The following is a 20,893-nucleotide window of genomic DNA, read 5'->3' as shown; positions in this document are numbered from 1 at the left end:
AATAATTAATAGTATGAAGACAATCAAAGTGTCTATCTAGATTATAGCGAGAACAATTGAATAAATAAGCTCCCAAAGATCCCTATCTACCTGAGGTAAATGAAAGGGGCCACAGACATCCTAATATATAGGACAAAGCAGCATGTGCAGAGCTGGATCAAGAATCATGGGGATAAATAGCTAAGTTCTGAAAACAGCATGTTAAGTCATTGTATAGGCTTCCCCTGACGAAGCCGTGCCTGAAATGGCGATAGACTTGGGGTTATGGCTGAGTTCCCATTCACTTTTATGCTCCCCATGACCTCCTGCTTTTCTACTGTAATGGGCATCACCACCTTAGCCCCTAAATATCATTCTATTTGGGCTGTTTTCCTACCGCATCGGCAGCACCTATTAGGGGTCAGGAGATTGCCTGCTTGTGCATTTGCCTCTGCAGGTGAGACTACTTTCCATGCATAGTGCTACTCTAGCCTACACAATGGAAGGTGTTATCTGAGCATGCTCGTGTGCTAACCGAGTGACTTCGGTGTGCTTGAATAATATGTTTGAGTCCCCGTGGCTGCATGTCTCGCGGCTGATCAATAACTGCAACACATGCAGGGGTTGTCTGTTTGTTAGGTTTGCATGGCAGACACTGACAGCTCGGATCCCCAGTGCAAGAAATGTGTCTGGGCCCCTTACATTTATAGCAACAAAGCTACAGATATATATATAGCCACTCACATCTACTATATAATTGTTTAATTCTGTCTCTCTGTCTGTAATGGAAATCCCGCCTTGCGACAGACAGACAGACAGACAGAATAAGACAATTATATAGTAGACTAGATGGTGGCCCGATTCTATCGCATCGGGTATTCTAGAGTCTCTGTTAAAATAAAAATAGTGATATACTCACCTTCCGACGGCCCCCGGACTCTGTCTCTCCTTTCACCATGCTCCCGGCAGCTTCCGGTCCCAGTAATGCTTTGCACGAAACACCACTGATGACGTCGCGCTCTCGCAAGAGTGACGTCATCTCCGGCCCTTCTCGCTAATCATTACTGGGACCGGAAGATGCTAGGAGCGTGGTGAGAGGCGGGACAGAGTCCGGGGGCCGTTGGAAGGTGAGTATATAACTATTTATTATTTTAACAGAGACTCTAGAATACCCGATGCGATAGAATCGGGCCACCATCTAGTAATAATAATAAATATATATAGCCACTCACTTATACATCTTACATATTCTCCTTTATTATGTATATTGCCGTCCCTTTTTACACAGTGGCCTCTCTTGTTATGTAGAGCACTGTCCCTTACATATCGGATTATTTATAGCGCCCTCTGTCTTTATTACATACCACCCTCTTTTGTTGCATATAATGCAATGATGGCTGATGGATCATGGGAAAGCTTCTTTTCTAATGCAGGAGCTGATGGAGTGGTCATCTGCTCCATCAGAAGTTATTTTATATTCTAACAAAAAACAACTATGCAATAAATCTATGTAATGGACAGCACTGTACATAACAGTAGAAGAAGCTATATGATAAGGGACAGCACCATATATAACTAGAAAGGATGGTATGTAATAGAGGAAGGTGTTGTAATACAAGAGGAAACTATGTAACTAAGGATGACGCTATACATAATAAGTGACTACACTATATACTAAGGGACTGTGTTATACATAATAAGTGAATACACTATATACTAAGGGAATGTGCTTTGCATAATAAGTAAATACACTATATACTAAGGGACTGTGCTCTGCATAATAAATGAATACACAATATACTAAGGGGCTGTTCTATACATAATAAGTGAAAACACTATACACTACGGGACTGTGCTATACATAATAAGGCTATATTCCTGTATCCATTTAAGTGTCAGTGTGCTGCACACCTTTACAGACGCATTGAACATATCCTATTCTAATTCTCAAAATCGGGTCAGAACAGGACATTATCGGACCCTCACGGATCTCATTCTCAGATCCATTATTTTCACAGATGTGTGAATGGACCTATAAAACTCTACGAGTCCATGTGCCATCTGATTAAAAAAAAAATCTGTCAACACACAGATATTTCTCACAAATATGAGAACGTGGCCAATTTTGTGACGTTATAGCGATATTGCTAGCGAAATCGCTATGTGTAATACTTGCCTCTGACCGGCTCCCCCGCTGTCTGTCGCTGATCGAGCGAGATCGGCCAGCTCCATTTCTTGTCGGGCGCTTCCTGTGGCACCGACGAGCGACGCGTGGACGCGGGCGGGAAGACGTCAGGATCGCCGCATCTGAAAGGTAAGTATCGTCCGCTGTATCGCTGCTGCATCGCTAGTGAGATCTGCCTGTGTGGCAGCTCACAAGCAATCATTTAGCGATGCACCAGCGATCCTGACCGGGTCGTATCGTGGTCGGGATCGCTGGTGCATTGCTAAATGTAAAAGGGCCTTAAGGGATTTTACAAATAACATTATCACTCCAAGTCACACAGTGCAGATACAGAATAACGTTTACATCTAGGAACTTACTGCTGACATCTCATCTGATTATTCGTTTTCTGCTATTTCTTCTCCATCTGGACACACCTTCACTTCAAGTTGGCATCTCCCCGCCACGCCTCATCTTGCCAAGATGATCGTCGCAGCCCTAAAAATAACAAGGTCACATACATTGTATACATGCATGTGTCTCCCTCCCACTGAGGCCCTGACTACAGATATGTATGCCACCATTAACATATTATTGGCGACACACTAATCAAGATATAAAGTTATAAGCTGCACTGTGCCTCCCATTAACTACAATCTCCGATGCCCAATAAATATAAATGATTCAGGCTGTGATTTTTCCCAATTAACTGTAAGGCTATGTGCACAGGGAAAATATGCAAGGTTTTACAGTGCATGCAAAGTGAATGAGATCCCTGAAGTCTCATGCACATGTTGCTTATTTTTTCCTTGCAGATTTGCGGGAAATTAAAATCTGCATAATGTCAATTGCAACATATTTCACCCATACTAATGAGTGGGGGGAAATGTGCAACAATAGCACGTCAAAAAAGTGTCAAAAATAAGTGTATTTTACACAACTTTCTTCCTGCCAATACATTAGGACATGCAACAGAATTTTCTCCTTTGTGTGCACATAGCCTTAGTCCCTGCCCTGTGTTCCCCCATTCATTCTAAGTTCTTGAGAGCATCATAATGAATTTGGAGGTGGGAGAAGACATTATCTGGTTCTAAGCATCCTCCGCCACCTCCAACTCATTACAAGTCCCTGACAAAGTCTTATCCCACCTTTCAATTCATTATAAAGTGTCCTATGCACCTTACCCCCCTCCTCTCCCACTCCCCAATAAATTTTAAGTCCCTGATAGTGTCATAATGAATTGTAAGATGGGAAAGACGCTATCAGGGCTTAGCACCCTCCTCCATCACTAAATTCATTTTACATCCATATCTAACATCCTCGTCACCCTCCCCCTGTTCGTAAGTCCACTATAAGTCCCCCTTCCTCCCATCCCAATTCCTCACCCTCTCATTGTCCTCTCCCCCACATCCCTCATTGTCATCTCCCCCACCCCATCATTGTCCTCTCCTTCACATCCATCACCGTCCACTTCCCCATCTCAATCATTGTCCTCTCTACCACTCCACCATTGTCCTCTCCCCCACATTCATCATTGTCCTTTCCCCCACCCCCATCATTGCCCTCTCCCCCACCCCGTCATTGTTCTTCCCCACCACACCTCAGTGTCATCTCTCCCAACCTCATCATTGTTCTTCCCCACCACCCCTTAGTGTCCTCTCCCCAGCGTACTGGTAAAAAAAAACACACTCACATCTCAGTCCATTCCCCTGTAGCATCATCATCTCCGGCAACTTTCTCTCTGACACAGGCACGCGCTGCTTGCTGACATTATCAAGCCGCACCTGCCTCTGTCCTGGAGAAAGTGCCAGGCAGAAGCAGAGGACGGATCTCTGCAGATCCACTGTCATTTTCTCTTGCAGGCAGCAGAGCTGCAGGGATTGCTACCTGCCCGCCGTGTGTGATGAGGGCAATCTGACCATGGTCCCCTCCATAGCCTCGGGCTCCAAGGAACAGACGAGATTGCCCAGCAAGGACCCCCCTCCACCTCTGTGCCCCGATGCAGCTGCATCGGCTGCATCGGAGGTATGTCCGCCTCTGATGTGTTGCGGCTGTCTACTAGCCATGAGATATGCAGCAGTGGGGACTCGAACATATTTTTCGAGCACGCCGAAGATACTTGGTTAACACCCAAGCATGCTCGGATGACACCTTATCCGGGCACGTTCTCTCATCACTAAAGGTCCCGTTTCACTTAGCGATGCACCAGCGATCCCGACAACGATACGACCTGGTAGGGATCGCTGGGGCGTCGCTAAATGATCACTAGTAAGCTGCCAAAGAGGCAGATCTCTTCAGCGACGCAGCAACGATCCAGTGATCAAACACAGCGATGCATGCTGGCCAGCGGGAGCCGGCGATGAAAAAATGGCCCAGGACATACCTGCATGATCAGCGATATCCAGCAGGGGGCCGGTCGCTGCTGCATGTCACATGTAGCGAGATCGCAGGCGAGATCGCTGTTGTGTCACAAAATCGGTGACGCATTAGCAATCTCGCTAGCGATCTTGCTATGTGAGACGGGGCCTTAAGATCTACCACTACCTCCCTTTAAAAGGATTGGGCATATAAATTTAAACTGCACCATCCTCTTCTCTTTCTCTCTTATCTGGCAGGAAGGGGGGCGGTAGTGGGTTCGGAGGCCCCCATATACATCAGATGCAAAAATCAGCCAGTTTGAATACCAGTAATCTAGCGCATATGGGGACCTTCTGATGGATAATAAGAAAAGAATGATTGCTGATAGTCGAACAGAGTACGTTATCATTATACATTTTTTAAGTGAAGGTGATAGGTATTGTAAATTTTGTTAAAAAAATCCAGATTATCATTAGATTCTTTCTTCTTAACGCCTATGCATATTTATGTGCTTAAATCATTGTGCCATATTGAACATTTAATCAATATACTGCTTTATTACCACTTACTGCAGAAAGATGAAAAATATATTGAACACGGCTCCCACAAGACTAAAATATAAAAACAGATGTCAGACTATATTCCACCACAGTAGAACATAAAAAAGCCTTGTTATACCTTTATGTCAATAAATCAAAGGGCTCTATCTAAAGGCAAGAGCACAGAAGGCTTTGTTCTTGATGCCACTGAAATGCAATTTTAGCTAGAGATCTAGTTAAATAATAAAAAACAAAGATAGCGCAACATAAAAATGTAAAGCTAAAATCTCTTTCATACGCAGTCAAAGCAATATGCACAGTAGAAATATAACGCATAAAACATTGTGACTTTGTATAATGTGATGTAAATTATTCTGTCTTTACAGCAATCCATCTGGACGGAGGACGAAGTATTGTCATCTGTCAGGATGACCTAGAAGGTATAATAACCTAAATAATCTGAATCAAGAATCGGAATATTGTGATGTTCAGAATTATTTTTTTCATGAAACAGTGTGAGAAAACAAGCAGTTGCTTCTTGTGTGCGTTGATCTGTAGGATTAAAAGTTTTAATCAGGTTTATTGGACCTCTTATGATATATTAACGCTTTGCATATTTGCTGCAGATTTTATTCCTGCAAATATTCCATTCATCTGAAACAAGCCGATCATGATACCACAATTATGCAATTTGCATATTTCTGGACACATTCTGACCAGACGTCTCTGGCCTCTGTAACAAATGGCACACTTGTGGTCAGATGCACACTAACCTATGTTGTGCTAATAAACTTCCTTTATTTGGGACTTACTTCTATCATCTAAAGACAAAAGTTTAAAAATGACCTGTGACGTTCACAAAGACTATTTACCATCAGATATAGGGGTGCTCTGCATCTAAATAGTGTTTAAAGGGAATCTGTCACTCTTTTTTTGCCCTATGAGCTGCCGGCATTAACATCAGGGGCTTATCTACAGCATTCTGTAATGCTGTAGATAAAGCCCCTATGTAACCTGAAAGATAAGAAAAACACGTTAGATTATACTCACCTGAGGCGCCGGTCCTGTCCGATGGGTGTCGCGGTCCGGTCCGATGCTTCCCATCTTCCCAGTCCTGCAGTGCTCAGGCGTCGGGAGAGGTCCGGAGCCTGCGCTCTGCAGTATTCTGCTCTGCCCTCAACAGGGCAGAGCAGTGCGCCTGCACCGGAGCTACTACAGGAAGGGAAGAAGAGGACAGCATCGTATGAAGATGGAAGGCGTCGGACCGGACCGCGACACCCATCGGACAGGACCGGCGCCTCAGGTGAGTATAATCTAATGTGTTTTCCTTATCTTTCAGTTTACATTGGGGGCTTATCTACGGCATTACAGAATGCTGTAGATAAGCCCCTGATGTCAATGCCGGCAGCTCATAGGGCAAAAAAAGGGTGACAGATTCCCTTTAAGCCCTGTTTAGCCAGCTATCAAAAATATCTGCTGCAGGGAGAAAATGAAGTCTGCAGCAGATCACTTCCATTTATTGGGGTGGTGCAGGAAACTGTTGCAGTCTCCTCTCTCTACACAGTGAGCGTAGCTGTGATCACTCCCCATCACCTTGATGGACAGCCTGCTCTTCAGCATATGTGCAGCTTATGTGTGCAAAGCTAGCTGGCAAACACTGTGCCAGGGAGGGATTTCAATCTGCTCATATCATAGTGAGCTGTGACTGTAACAGCTCCTTGACCTTCTCTGATGATTGTACGAGCGGCTGCAGGAGAATAAAATTTCACTTTCTCCCTGTAGCTGCTGCTCCTGTAATATTAAGAGGATTTAAACACTATTTACTTGCAGGTTAGTCCTATATCTGAAGCTAAATTGTGTTTATAAATGTGGCGGGTTCCCTTTAGAGTTGTTTAAAAGCATGTTCCAGACTGCCCATGTGTATTGATTTGAATAGGCTTCATGTAAGTCTTGTTTTCACCTAAAATGTCACTCACTGTAGGAAATATTATAATCACCAGATAAAGTCAGGTGGGTCTAAAGGAATTCTGACTTAAGTTGGAGTCACATCAGCGTATAGCATCTGATGCGAGAGCGGGAGCCGAGTGTCATGCTACTTTGCTGCGATCCTCTTGCACAGAGAGGGATGGAGCACAGCTGTGGAGGAGTTATTTTCTATCTGCATAGTCCCTGGGCTAGTCTCTCTTTCTGGTAGAGTGTCAGCTCTTATGGTCAATCAGGTCCTCTGTCTCCTGCTCTCTCTTCTGTAATGTGTAAGCTCTTATGGTCAGCAGGGTCATCTCTTACTCTTTATTCTATAGAGTGTAAGCTTCTATGATCAGCGGGGTTCTCTGTCTCTTGTAGAGTGTAAGCTCTCATGGTCAGGGGGTCCTCTCTTCTGTAGAGTGTGAGTTCTTATGGTCAGCAGGGTCCTCTCTCTCTTTCTTTTATAGAGTGTTAGCTCTTATGGTTAGCAGGGTCCTGTCTCTTTCTCCTATAGAGTGTCAGCTCTTATGGTCAGCAGGGTCCTCTCTCTCTCTTGCAGAGTGTAAGCTATTATGGTCAGCCGGGTCCTTGCTCTCTCTTCTGTAGAATATAAGCTCTTATGGTCAGCGGCAGCGGGTTCCTCTCTCTCGTCTATAGTATGTCAGTTCTTATGGTCAGTGAGGCTCTCTCTCCTTTCCCCACATGTATTTTCCAAGTAATTAAAAGCTTTCCAGTACTGAGATTCATTCAAAAAAACTGATTGCCAAATTTCAAAGTCCATGAAATCGAATTTCAAAACATCCGCTCATCTCTACTGGCCACCTCTGCAGTCTATGATTGCCAGCTTTAGTGCCCCTGTGCTCCTTTGATGCTGCAAGGGCAAAGCTTACATTGTGAGAGAGTGCACAGTTTGGGTGCAATCATTCCATTGGTCCAAACTGTGAATCCTCAGGATCACACCATTCATCAGCAAGCAGGAAGCTGGGAGAAGGAGAGGGTGTGCTCCTCAAAAAAATAAAAAAAAGATTGCACAACCCCTTTAATATTGAAATAAATATAAAAAAAAATTAGAGGGAACCTGTCAGTCAATTCATACTGTCCAAACTACAGGCAGCATGGAGCATGGCGCTAATCCGCTGTCACCTCTGTCTGGCTTGTCCCCACACTAGTCTAATTGATTTATCAGATCTCTTCCGATGTGGACATGTGGATGAGACCTGATAATCAACTAGAGTGATGAGGGGGAAAAGCCAGCTGCGGGCAACATGGATCACTGTTTGATAATAGAGCAAGTACAAACTATGTTCCATTTAACTATGGCTTTCATTTAGGTGATGTTAAAATTCCTGGCCCGCCTACCAATGTCCAAGCACTGGAAACCAGTAAAACATATATTGTTCTCAGTTGGGATCCACCTGTTCCTCGTGGCAGAGATCCACTTGTTTACTACATTGAGAAGGTAAATGACTGCATGATGATAAAGAATAACTCCATTCCACTAGTATATTTTTAGAGATGAAACAATTGTTGACATTCTTAGGCCTTATAACAATGGTAAATGTATTTAGCATAAATATACCATGGTATGCACTAAAAACAACTAAGTAGAAAATTCTCCATTACCTGCTCATAGAGTGGATTGTGTACGATGTAAAATCCCAACGATCCATATTGGGCAATGGTGAGGGGATTTCAATTCTGGACCTGTGCTGAACTTGTGAGGGAACAGAGCTGGCAGAGTGCCAGCTGGCCATGTCAGCTCAAACACCTGTTCAAAACAGCTATCACCTAGTGAATGCATGATATCACTGAAAATACAAGCTCTCTTGAGGAAAAAAAGGAGTGCGTCTAGGTTCATTGGTAGAAATGCAATATTTAAAGGAAAATGAGGACGGTGATAGATTAAAAACAAATACCAAAGGGACAATGAGTGTCTATATTTAGTTACTTTGTCATACAACCTGACCATAGACAATTCTTGTCACATAGTGCCTTGGGACAGTGGGTGCTAGTCAGGTCTCTATAACTAGGGTGCGATAGTCTAACTCTGTCCCCCGAATTACACCTGAAGGTGGAGATGCTGGGTTCTTGCTATGCTCCTAGATCAATCCTTATCTGTCCCCTCCTCCACCCAGGGAGGTGGAATGCCAAAAAGTATAGGATAACACTAACCAGACAAACAAGGGAAGACTTACAGGGTTAAATGAAAATAACAATCATACAAAATACACTCACCAAACAACTTAGTGGCACACAGGGGAGTTAAAGGAAGGAGAAACCAAATAGGAGAGGATGAAGATGTGCACACAAACAAAACCCAAAACAACAATCTTCTGAACAAATCTTCTAATGCCAACATTAACCACTACACCTCCAACTCCAAACCAGGAAGTAAGAACTAACACTGGCAATTCATAAGTTCCTGAGACAAGCATAGAAGGAAGTGTCCAACACTTAAAAAATGAGACAATCCATATAGGAAAGGTCCAGGAGCTTCTACTGAACCGCTTAACCCTTCCACTGCCAGCAAGAAAAAACAACACTGCTTAATAAGATGAAATAATTATAACCAGTGCAGGAGTTCGTGAAACCAGACGTCGCAATTTTCTGGCCCCTCCCTGTTGCAGTATCCCCGTGACACTTGTGTTATTATCTGGTTGGAAAAAATAAAAAATGAAGAAAAGTAAATAAAGTAATTGCTCACATGAACCAATCCTACCAATAAATTACAATTATAACTAAGGCCTGCATTTATTACAACACTTCTCCTTCGCCTGCTCTCAAAATGCAAGCAAGAACTAATCAAAAAGGAATTTAGAAGATTCACAGTGATCAGACAATCCTTTTAATTTCCCAAACTATAGATCTTGCTTCTAATTTATAGAGAAATGTACAGTACAATTACAATTCATGAGAATGGAAATTAATGAGGGCATAAATCCAAATAGTGAAATATTGTTCCAACATAATTTTTCACAATTTCTTAGATTTGGAATTGTATTAATTCTTTTGTTGTATCCATGATTGTGAATATTGTACTTGCCCTAAACCAGGATAAAAATAGACAAAAGAATGGAAACACTGAATTGTAAATCATACTGTACATCCAGAAATATCAGTTAATTAAGATAATGTTTTGCTGTTGTTATTGAAATCCGTTGATGCCCAAACTGAATTTTATATTTTCTCTTTTTACATAGAAGATACAGGAGAGGGGCAAATATACTTCTAACTATGGTATACTAAAAGGAATGTATCGCTTATTCTAGTTTAACATTTAAAACCAGTTAGTGAAATATATTATTTTTTCTTATTTTTTTAACATTTTGATTATAGATGATTATTTTTTTTATTTTCTGCACATAATTATGGGGACAGCCATGTTGTCTGAGCATTAGTTAACAGCATTTTAAGATATGATTTAAAGCATATCCATAGACGTTGGTAGATAGGCTGCAACTCCATGGGGGGGAATTTATAAAGATTTCCATTTCATGTGCCCATCTTGAACCTAGAGTCTGTTAAGAGTAAGAAGTGCCAAATTTATAAAGGCAGAAATGCCTTTTTATAACTTTGGCACATCTTTTGGATTATCTGTGTGGCAGAAAATCTGAAAAGCCAAGGGCTGGTATCTGTGGAAGTTCTGGTTCCAAAGTTCGGTTCGGGTACCAGAACTATACCCAAATTTGAACCAGAACCTGAACCCCATTGAAATCAAAGGGAACCCAAACTTTGGAGCTGATGAATCTCTCTCTCTCCTTCCCTTGGGACTTGGAACATTGCAATGGACTTCTGAGAGAAGTGCGTGTTTGATATTTAGCATTGGACGCTAACTGTCTGGTATGAAATCCCAAATTCTTAAGTTCAGGTTCGTTCAGCTCTAATCATCTGCAATGTACAAGATCTTTCTGGCATACACTACACTACACTAAACTTGGCCGTCCTCTTATTATATTGCAGTCATCATTATATGGCACTGTGTACTTACAATTGTTCATTTTGCCCCTCTATCCAGCTAATTCTTCTCTCTTCAGGTCTATGGCATCATGTGATTAAAAACTGACTTGCTGAATTCTTCTAAGCTATATATAGAAAAAGGAAGTCAATTTTCCTGTATGAGTCTCTGTAAAAGTCTCTGGCAGGGGAAGAGGAGGGAACAGCTGGGTGAGGAGTTTAAGAGGGGAACTAATTGGGTAGAAAGGCAAAATGAGCAATTGTAAGTACACAGTGTTGTATAATAGGATGTCTGCAATATATTAAGAGGATAACCACTAGATGGGCGGAGGAGGAGTGCTTCTCTAAAATCAGAGGCATATTTCAAATATTGAGACATGGAAAATGTAAATGAACATCAACATAAAAAAAAATTAAAAAAACTTGGTAAGGTGGAGATGTGCCTCGTAAATTGAAAAATAAGTATATTTCTATGATATAATGTATTGCAAAGTTTTTTGAACAATAGATTTACGTAAAGTTTGGTGAAACAACTGTGACTATTTATACTGTGTTATGTATAAAGACAATGACTTGGGTTCAATAAAAAAGTATCCTGTCGTCTGTATTTGAAATCTGGCCAGAGTTAATCGTTTCTTGCTTTTTCATAGACCATGGTTGGCAGTGGGAGCTGGCAGAGAGTCAACTCACAGATCCCAGTCCGCTCGCCTCGCTATGCAGTGTTTGATTTAGTGGAAGGAAAATCATACAATTTCAGAGTTATTTCTGTCAACAAACATGGTGTCAGTGAGCCTTCTGAAGTCACCCCACCAATTCAAGCAGCGGAACGTCTGGGTAAAAGAACTCATTTTTTGATGTTGTAAATGTTGTTCTATTGATATTACATTACAAGTGTCAGTTACTGCAGTATATGCATATGCAGATTTAGCAGAGGCGATTATTGTCTTTTTCTTCTATAGGGCCATATATAAATCTACTGAGTAATGTTACCTAAGAACGTTATTACTGAGCACAAATGAAATACTTAAATAAAAACAGCCCTGCTACATCTGTATGTAAATGAGTTATTTTACATGCATACATACAGGGCTTTAACGCTTTTAGTTCCTGATTTATTCGCCTGGTGTTATGTGCTCCAGATTACTCACTCCAGATTTATATGCTTGTCTTTTCTTTTAAAGCTGTGCCATCTGCTCCTGGTCGTATTTTGGCTACAAGAAACACTAGAACATCAGTTGTTGTACAGTTTGATAAACCTAAGGTAGAGGAAGAATTACTCGGGTACTACATAGACTCATCTGTGGTGGGCTCTAATCATTGGGATCATTGCAATCACAAGCCCATTAAATATAACAGGTAAAGTGCCTATTTATTTAGTATACATGTTAATTAAGAAAAATAAAAATTTTTGTTTTGCTTATTTTTATTTCTCATTTTGTAGTAAATGGAACCTGTCATTAGATTTTTACCTCCTGAACCAAGGGCAGCGTGCATCAGAGCATGGCTGTGCAATTGCAATTACTGAGGTTGTCCACTACTTTTTCATTAATGACCTCTCCTTAGGATAGGCCATCAATGTTTGATTGGTCAGGGTCTTACACCAGGCACACCCTCCAATCAGTTACCCTCTGTGTCAGCAGTAGCCTGCCGAAACTGATCTCTCTTCTGATAGTGGCTGCAGCCGGGTACTACACATCCGCCTCCCATTCACATCAAAAGGAGGCAGATGTGTAGTACCAGGTCGGGCCACTATCAGAAGATGGAGCAGCCCCGCACTCAAGCAGTTCCAGCTGCTGAGAACAGCTAATTGGCAGAGGAGGTGTCGGACCCCAACCGATCAGACATTGATGACCTATTCTAAGAATAGGTTATCAATGAAAAAGTAGGGGACAACATCATTAAGTATGCTTTACTCTAAATTGGTCCACTATTTCAGAGAAAATATAGATTGAAAAACCTGCCTACGGGCTATAGAGAAAGACCTGACTTGTCTGATTCAGTTTCTGGCCTCGATGCTCTCTAGGTACCTGTGTACATAGAGACCTGTCACTTAACTACTTAACTCGAGCAGGGCGGTAAAGAGCCAGCTGAATTTTCAAACCAAGAAATACCATAGTGTTTCACTGTAAGGCTATGTGTTGTGAATTCCTTTGCTCGGACTTCTGAGCCGGAGCTCCCTCTGGTGGTTACTGGGAGTAGTGGAGCTGGCCAGTTGGATGAAAGTTTGCCACCTGATGACGATGATTGGGAATCTGGGATTACTGGCTGGGAGCATATAAGTGAGCAGGTTTCACTTAGTGGTTGCTGGTGATTTCCTCCTTGTGCATTTTGAGTTCTTCTTTCTCCTGCCTGATCTGCATGGTTCAGTTAAGTGATTCTTTTGGTAATCCTTTGCATCTAATCTGGTTGTGCCTTTTTTTGCTTTCTACTTTGTTGCGAGGGTTCAGCGTACTCCCTGCTGGGGGCAGCACTGAGCCCCGCTCCATATGTTACAGCTTGTGTCAGTTTGTTCAGTCCCCTGTTATATTAGTATATTTTGCTTTGCTTCCAGTTCACACCAGAGTGCTGATCTAGCGGGGGTGAGGTCGGGTGGCCTCAGGTTTTTTGTATATCAGATGTGTTGTATTTTTTAGGGTTTTTGAGTGATTGCAGACAGTATCTATTCTGTCCTGTCCTATCTAGACAGCTTAGGCCCCATCATTTGCTCAGTCTATTTTCTGCCTTATGTCTCATCTTGTCTCACCGGCAATATATGTTTGGGGCTGTCTATTCCTTTGGGGATCTGCTCCGGGGCAGTTTAGATTTCACCTTTCTTCTTTAGGCTTAGTTAGCATCTAGGGCATCGTAGGAACGCTCCACGGCTACTGCTAGTTGTGTTTTTAGGATCAGTGTCTGCAATCTGCTGAGTTACCAACCTCTCTGGTCTCCTGGTGGCTTAGCCTGTTCCTGCCATCCTCCTCGGTGACCCATTCATAACAGCTATGTGCACACATTGTGAATTTGCCCAGGGAAATTTCTGTGTGGATTCTGCATCTCTTGGCAGAAAACTCATTGGAAATTCTGTGCGTTTTTTTGTGTGCAGATTTCATGTGGTTTTGATGCAAATTTGCATGTGGCTTTGTCTGTAGATTTGTTAGCTCAATAAAGATGTTCTACTGTGAAAATATAAATAAATGGCCTTTTTCAAGTCCTAACTCCATTGTTGATGTTCTTCAATCAAGATTGGCTCTATTTTTGATTCTCCTCCCACATAATCTTCCTCCTTCTGACATATTTGCGCTTTAAAAATCCACTGTAGTTTTTCAGCCAAGTCCACATGAAATCAGTAGCAAATCCCCATGAAATCCGCAAACATTTTTATATCTGCAGATTGGTTTCAAATTTGAGTGTCTTAATGAAAGTCAATGGGGGAAAAATGCAGCAGATCCGCAAAGAGAATTGACATGCTGCGGAAAATAAAACACTGCGAATCAGGATGGAATTATCCGCAGCATGTGCACACCAATTCAGGATTACCATTGATTAACCTTGCTTGAGCAATCATTTGCAGATTTGGTGCAATTTCGCACAGAAAGAACGCTGCGGCTCTGCAACAAATCCGCAACGTGTGCACATAGCCTAGAACATACATGTAGCAATCATGCAGCCAGGCTCTGAATTCAGCAGCATGAATCTAATGACAGGTCCCATTTAAGATTATTTGACATACAATACATTTTTAACTGTAACATTGAATTTAACACATGTATGATACGTGTAATTAAAAACATGAATTCCTGTATAATCTAGGTTCTTATGGAAGCATTATATTACATATAGAATTATAGTAGAACAGTTTTAATCCCTTCCTGACTTGTATCATAATAGTAAGTGAAACATCGGGTGCTGGTGTATAGCACCGGCTCAGGAGCTGGGCCTGCACCATTTCGAAGGAGACGATGGCTGTGATATACAGTTGGCATCTTGCCATAACAGTAGTGACCAGATCTATTTCTGCTTATGCTGTTTAACCTTTAAATGCCACTGTCACTACTGTATATAAATAGCATAATTGTCAGTGCACCAGCTCTCATCAACCCACTGCGACGTGATACCATGAGGCTGATGGGATATTATGGCATCCAGGGGCCTAATGAGTCCATTACTGCTGCCACTCTTGACCTCTTGTGAGGCTGCGCTTAATGTATATTTGTCTACACACTGCAATAAATTACCGTATATGCCAGATTGCAGGTTCACTTTCGATTGGGGGGCCAATAAAAATAAAGCATAAAAATAAAACAAAGTTTTTAAAAATATGAAAAAAGAAAAGAAATGTAAAAATTCAAATAATAAAGAAATTAAGAAAGCAACCTTTCTGATATCGCCACATCATAAAAGTTTGAGCTATCAAAAGTAACCCAGATAGTAAACATCATAAGGCAAAAAAAATTACAATAAAAAGCGACCTAAATGTTGAATAAAATGTCAGTTTGTCAAGCAAAAAAGAAGAACTAACACAGTTTAATTGATGGAAAAATGAATTTTTTTTTTTTTACACAATTCGGAATTTTTTTCACCACTTAGATGAACCGTAAAAACAAAACACAAAGAACAATGGCAGAATCTCTTTTTTCACCATTTCACCACACTTTCATTTTTTTCCCATTTTCTAATACATTGGGGAAAAATAAGCCATTGTATCGCTGTATTGGTGGAAAAATAAAAATGTTATGTCTCTTGGAAGAATGGGAGTGAAAGAGTTAATGTTATAGTGATATGAAATGTGATGTTCTCTTATAATTAAGTAAATTCCCACAGGCCTCCTGCAAAGAAAGTTAGACCCTTAAGTTGGTAACATATGAGCGATTATTTGGGGCTGGTTAGTATGTCAACCTTTCCGGTGAGATAAACAGTACTTCATGTTGGGATAGAATTATTATAAAAGTCACAGCCATAGGAGTTGTAGAAGTTGCTTTGTAAATTTACAATGGGTACGGAAAGTCCTTCAGACCCCTTTAAATTTTTCACTCTTTGTTTCAATGCAGCTATTTAGTAAATTCAAAAAAGTTCATTCTTTTCTCATTAATTAAGACATTCTTTTGTAACCTTGGCCAGATGTGTGCCTTGCCATAATTCTGTCTCTGAGCTCCTTGGCCAGTTCCTTTGACCTCATGATTCTCATTTGGTCTGACATGCACTGTGAGCTGTGAGCTCTTATATAGACAAGTGTGTGCCCTTTACAAATCAAGTCCTGTCAGTTTAGTTAAACACAGCTGGATCACAAGGAAATGGACAGCATGTGACTTAAATATGAGTGTCTGAGCAAAGGGTCTGAATACTTATGACCATGTGATATCACAGTTTTTATTTTTTAATAACTTTGCAAAAATTTCAGAGTGTACATTAATGTGCAAAAAAATGAACTTTTTTGAATTTACCAAATGGATGCAATGAAACAAAGCATGACAAATGTAAAGGGGTCTGAATACTTTCCGTACCCACTGTACATTGATGGTTAGAGACCATCTCTTTATTACAAATCTTGAAAACAAAATTGAAGAACACCTACTCAGGCTTTGTTCACAAAGCCATAAAAGCTACAAAAATAGATATGTCTTGAAAGGGGATCTGTCAGCAGATATTTAAAATGGAATCTGAGAGCAGCCTGATGTAGGGGCAGAGAGCCTGATTTCAGTGATGTATCATTTAGGCTGTGTGCACACGCTGCGGATTAGGTGCGGATTCATCCGCGCGGATTTTGTAAAATCCGCAGGTGAAACCGCAGGTCAAAATACCTGCGGTTTTACCTGCGGATTGCTCTGCGGTTTTGCCCTGCGGTTTTTCATCTCCTCAATGGAGGAGATGGCAAACCACAGCAGAATCCGCAGAAAGAATTGACATGTCAATTCTTTCTGCGGATTGAAAACCGCAGATAATCCGCGCGGAAAATTCCGCACCGTCTGCACTGCGGTTTTTGATTCCATAGGGAATCATGGTACTGTACACCTCAGCAAAAACTGCTGCGGGTCCGCAGCGGCCAAAACCGCTGCGGAACCGCAGCAAAATCCGCAGCGTGTGCACACAGCCTAAGTTTATTGTTTGGTGCAGTTGCTATAAGCTCCCTGTTTTCTCTGCTGTAGATGTAACAGTGCTGTGAATGCTGACCTGTGCATAACCCCGCCCACACCCCTGATTGGCAGCTTCCTGTACACACTGTACATTGGCAGAAAGCTGACAATCAGTGCTGGGGGCGGGGTTACACAGATTAGCTGGACAACCTAGCATACAACATCAAGTGCTGAAGTGAAAATCTCCTGCTGATAAAATACTGTTTGTATTGAAACTACATCAAGCTGCTAAGCAAGTGACACATCCTTAGCATCAGAGTCTCTTCCCCTACGTTATGCTGCTCTCAGATTACATAGAAAAACCTTCTGATGGATTCCCTTTTAATGGATGATCAAAATGGAAGACTATTGGTTCCTGGTAAGCAAAGATGGGATCTGTCAGCTTTTTTCTTTGCAACATCTGGAATTAACTTATACCTAAAGAGTCGATCACAGAAGTGATAGTTAGATGATTCCTTAGTACAAAATAAGGAATGCGTGAAAATTTAGTAAGAACAATCAAATGTTTATCGAGTATGATCGATACTTCATTTTAAGATGACTTACGCTAAGAGTAAGATTTAAATGCATGTCAAAATTGTTTTTTTTTGTTTTTAGAAGAAACTGTTTTACTGTGATTTATACAAAAAGCCCAACAAACCTTCTGCAAAAGGTGGATTTTTTCTACAACGACTGATGACCTAATGCTGCAATTAAAAGGATGCATTTCATGACATAAAGAAATAACTTTCTCGATAATACATATGCTTTCCGGCATAGTCTCATTATGCAATGTATGCCAGTGTGCGGTAATTGGCACGGAGTCTCATTGACACCCCAGGCATCTACCTCTGCCTATGACACTATGCTGAATATAACTTTGATTATTTTCGATCTTAGTTCCTGGATGAGAAATGTGAGATTGGCTCAGTCTCTTAGACTCCTGACACAGATATGTGCTGTCTCAGGCACAGACTTTGAGAAGATATCCGAGAAATTAGTTGCATTTAAACCGTACTTTTTAATAAAATATTTGACAAATTCAGACTATAATAAGGCAGTTGCATGAAGAATTGAGCAGTTCAACGAGCTTGTGATAATATTACCAAATGCCTTTCCTCAGATTCGTAGTTCACGGTCTAACAAGTGGGGAACAGTATATTTTCCGAGTGAAGGCTGTTAATGCCGTCGGTGTCAGTGAAAATTCGCAAGAATCTGAAACCATAACTGTTAAAGCTGCTCTAAGTAAGTATCCAGTAGTAAATGTATCTCTGTCCTTTAAGGCTTTTTTCTGTCAATTTTAGAGAAGTTTCTAAATCAGAAGGCGGCTTGGCATTGATCAAATGCAAGTTTTGGAATCCAAAACGAAATGTTAAAGACGAGATAAAAATGGGATATTTCACACTCATAAATCTTGTTATAGCTCAGAATTAGTGTCTTTTTCGAGCTTTGTTCATTTTTCTTGCTTTTGCTAAAAAGAAGTTATAGCATTGGTAAGAGAAGGACATAACATCCATACTGAAAATAAAGATCAGGAAGGTAACGGGCAGTAGAGTTTCTCCCTGGTTGCAGACGTTTGCTAAAATTGTATCCTGTCCAGGAAATTGTAGGTGAGTTTGGCCTCTTTCAGAACTGTGGATTTTTTTAAACATTGGATCTGATTTACCAAAACTGTCTAACGTTTAGGGTAAGTTTAGATGTTGCATATTTGGAGCTTTTCAGGCTGTATTTGTATGCACAACATCTGCCGCATAACGCCATTCTTGGGAAGCAAATTATACTTCAACAACTCTCATCTACAAGTTTCTGACAATTTCTGTACAAAAATTGACCTGTGATGCAGATTTTAAATTTGCCAGAATGTTAAACTGCAAAAAAGGTGACCAGCACCTCCATATAGGGTGAACAGGTGCAAGCTGCAATGGTTGCATAACATGCAAAAACAGAGGCACAGCAGCATTCTGAAGGACCAAGATAATTGCAGACACGAGATCTAGACTACACTGTTGCTGAATAAAGCATATTTGCACAAAGAAGTTCTTGCAAAAATGAAGGTCCAACTCATGTGTGCCCATCAACCACGGCAAGGTGACATTTCTTTGATGAGTCCTATCATCCTAAACATGCCTCTCTTGGGCTATAAGCTTACAATTTAAATGGTTAAACATTCCTATCTCGGGTTATAAACCTACAATTTTAAATGGGCAGGTGAGAACCAGCAGTCTAATGTGAATGTAGGCCTGACATATGATGTTGAGGGAGGTCCGCAAGGTCCTGGAGTGGCCTAGCCAGTCTCCAGATCTCAACCCTATAGAAAACCTTTGGAGGGAGTTGAAAGTCCGTGTTGCCAAGCGAAAAGCCAAAAACATCACTGCTCTAGAGGAGATCTGCATGGAGGAATGGGCCAACATACCAACAACAGTGTGTGGCAACCTTGTGAAGACTTACAGAAAACGTTTGACCTCTGTCATTGCCAACAAAGGATATATCACAAAGTATTGAGATGAAATTTTGTTTCTGACCAAATACTTATTTTCCACCATAATATGCAAATAAAATGAAAAAAAAACAGACAATGTGATTTTCTGGATTTTTTTTTCTCAGTTTGTCTCCCATAGTTGAGGTCTACCTATGATGTAAATTACAGACGCCTCTCATCTTTTTAAGTGGTGGAACTTGCACTATTGCTGACTGACTAAATACTTTTTTGCCCCACTGTATCTATCATGTCTGGGGGCTCAAGACTAGACAGCCATGCAATGGGAAAAATTAGGCTCAATTTTTGCATGATTTTGCACAACGGATGTCAAATTAGGTCACTCCAGTTTCAAACAGAAGCAATAACCCTTGTCTGGTAGGCCAACCCAGATTTTGTCAGGATCTGCTACCATTCTTATTTTTCCCTTGTGGTCTTCTTATTTGCATTCCATAAAAATAACATGCTGTTTGGCAGAACCAAATGGGTGTAGTAAAGAAGGAATTTGCTGGAAGAAACTATTTTATGTCTAAAGCCATCACTAGCAGTTGATAAAACATTGAAATTTTACATTGTACTGCTGTGTTTTACATATGAACTTTATTTCCATTGTTTTAGGAGGAGGTGTACCCCATGGTAGGCGTTTTAAACTAGTGTGAGATCACATGCACAGATCACAGTCACTGGGTGTTTTTTCCATCACAAGTCACCTTACAGTCACCTTCAATGTCCATAATGCCATCAACAACACAGTTATGTTAAAGATTTACTCAAAGCATATTTCTTATGTACAGAATGTGATGATCAGTAAGAATGCAGAATGAAGTATGAAGACGATGTACAAGAATTTGGCACCTTATATGGCACCTTACCTCTCCTAAGGTTATGTGTGGTATTGCAGCTCAGTCTTATTCACATAAGCAACCCTCTACCCCACCACTGAAATGTGACTATACATTTCGCATGTACAGTCACACCACCTGGTGCCCTCTGATTGACTCCTTCAGACTCTCCCAATGAGAACATCATTCTGAATCTGAAGCATCCAAGATGGCCAATGCATTGGCATAGGTAGTAGTGACAAGCATGAACCTCATCTCCACAGCACAAGAGAGGTAAGTGAGGCATGGTTCAAACTTAAAAATGTGCTCCCCATACCAACTTGGGAGCCATCTTGGATGCAGAAGGAACAAATTGCTGGTTTCAGTTGAAGAGTCAGTGGGAGGCAAATATAGGGCACCAGGTAGGGTGACTATACATGACAAATGTTTAGTAACTCTTCACTGCCAGGGTGAAGGGCCGTTTTATATAATGTTGAGCTGCAATATCAGTATAGTCGCTTTAAAAAGGACCTGTCATGTAAAAAAAT

General features: G+C 41.1%; 1 protein-coding gene across 1 annotated transcript in view; it reads left to right on the top strand.

The window, feature by feature from the left end:
* Positions 1–20,893, top strand: part of MYOM2 (myomesin 2) — a 251,758-nt gene that overhangs the window by 76,918 nt on the left and 153,947 nt on the right. Inside the window, exons 13-17 of the mRNA XM_073589183.1 lie at positions 5,427–5,480; positions 8,337–8,464; positions 11,610–11,793; positions 12,141–12,315; positions 18,172–18,293. Of these exons, the coding sequence (XP_073445284.1) occupies positions 5,427–5,480; positions 8,337–8,464; positions 11,610–11,793; positions 12,141–12,315; positions 18,172–18,293 (663 nt within the window). The remainder of the gene's footprint in view (positions 1–5,426; positions 5,481–8,336; positions 8,465–11,609; positions 11,794–12,140; positions 12,316–18,171; positions 18,294–20,893) is intronic.

The sequence above is a fragment of the Dendrobates tinctorius genome, unplaced genomic scaffold (assembly GCF_039654945.1).
Source record: "Dendrobates tinctorius isolate UK_male_01 unplaced genomic scaffold, ASM3965494v1 ptg000107l, whole genome shotgun sequence".
NCBI lineage: Eukaryota > Metazoa > Chordata > Amphibia > Anura > Dendrobatidae > Dendrobates > Dendrobates tinctorius.
The sequence above is the reverse complement of the archived record's forward strand: the minus strand, read 5'-3'. Positions and strand labels throughout refer to the sequence as shown.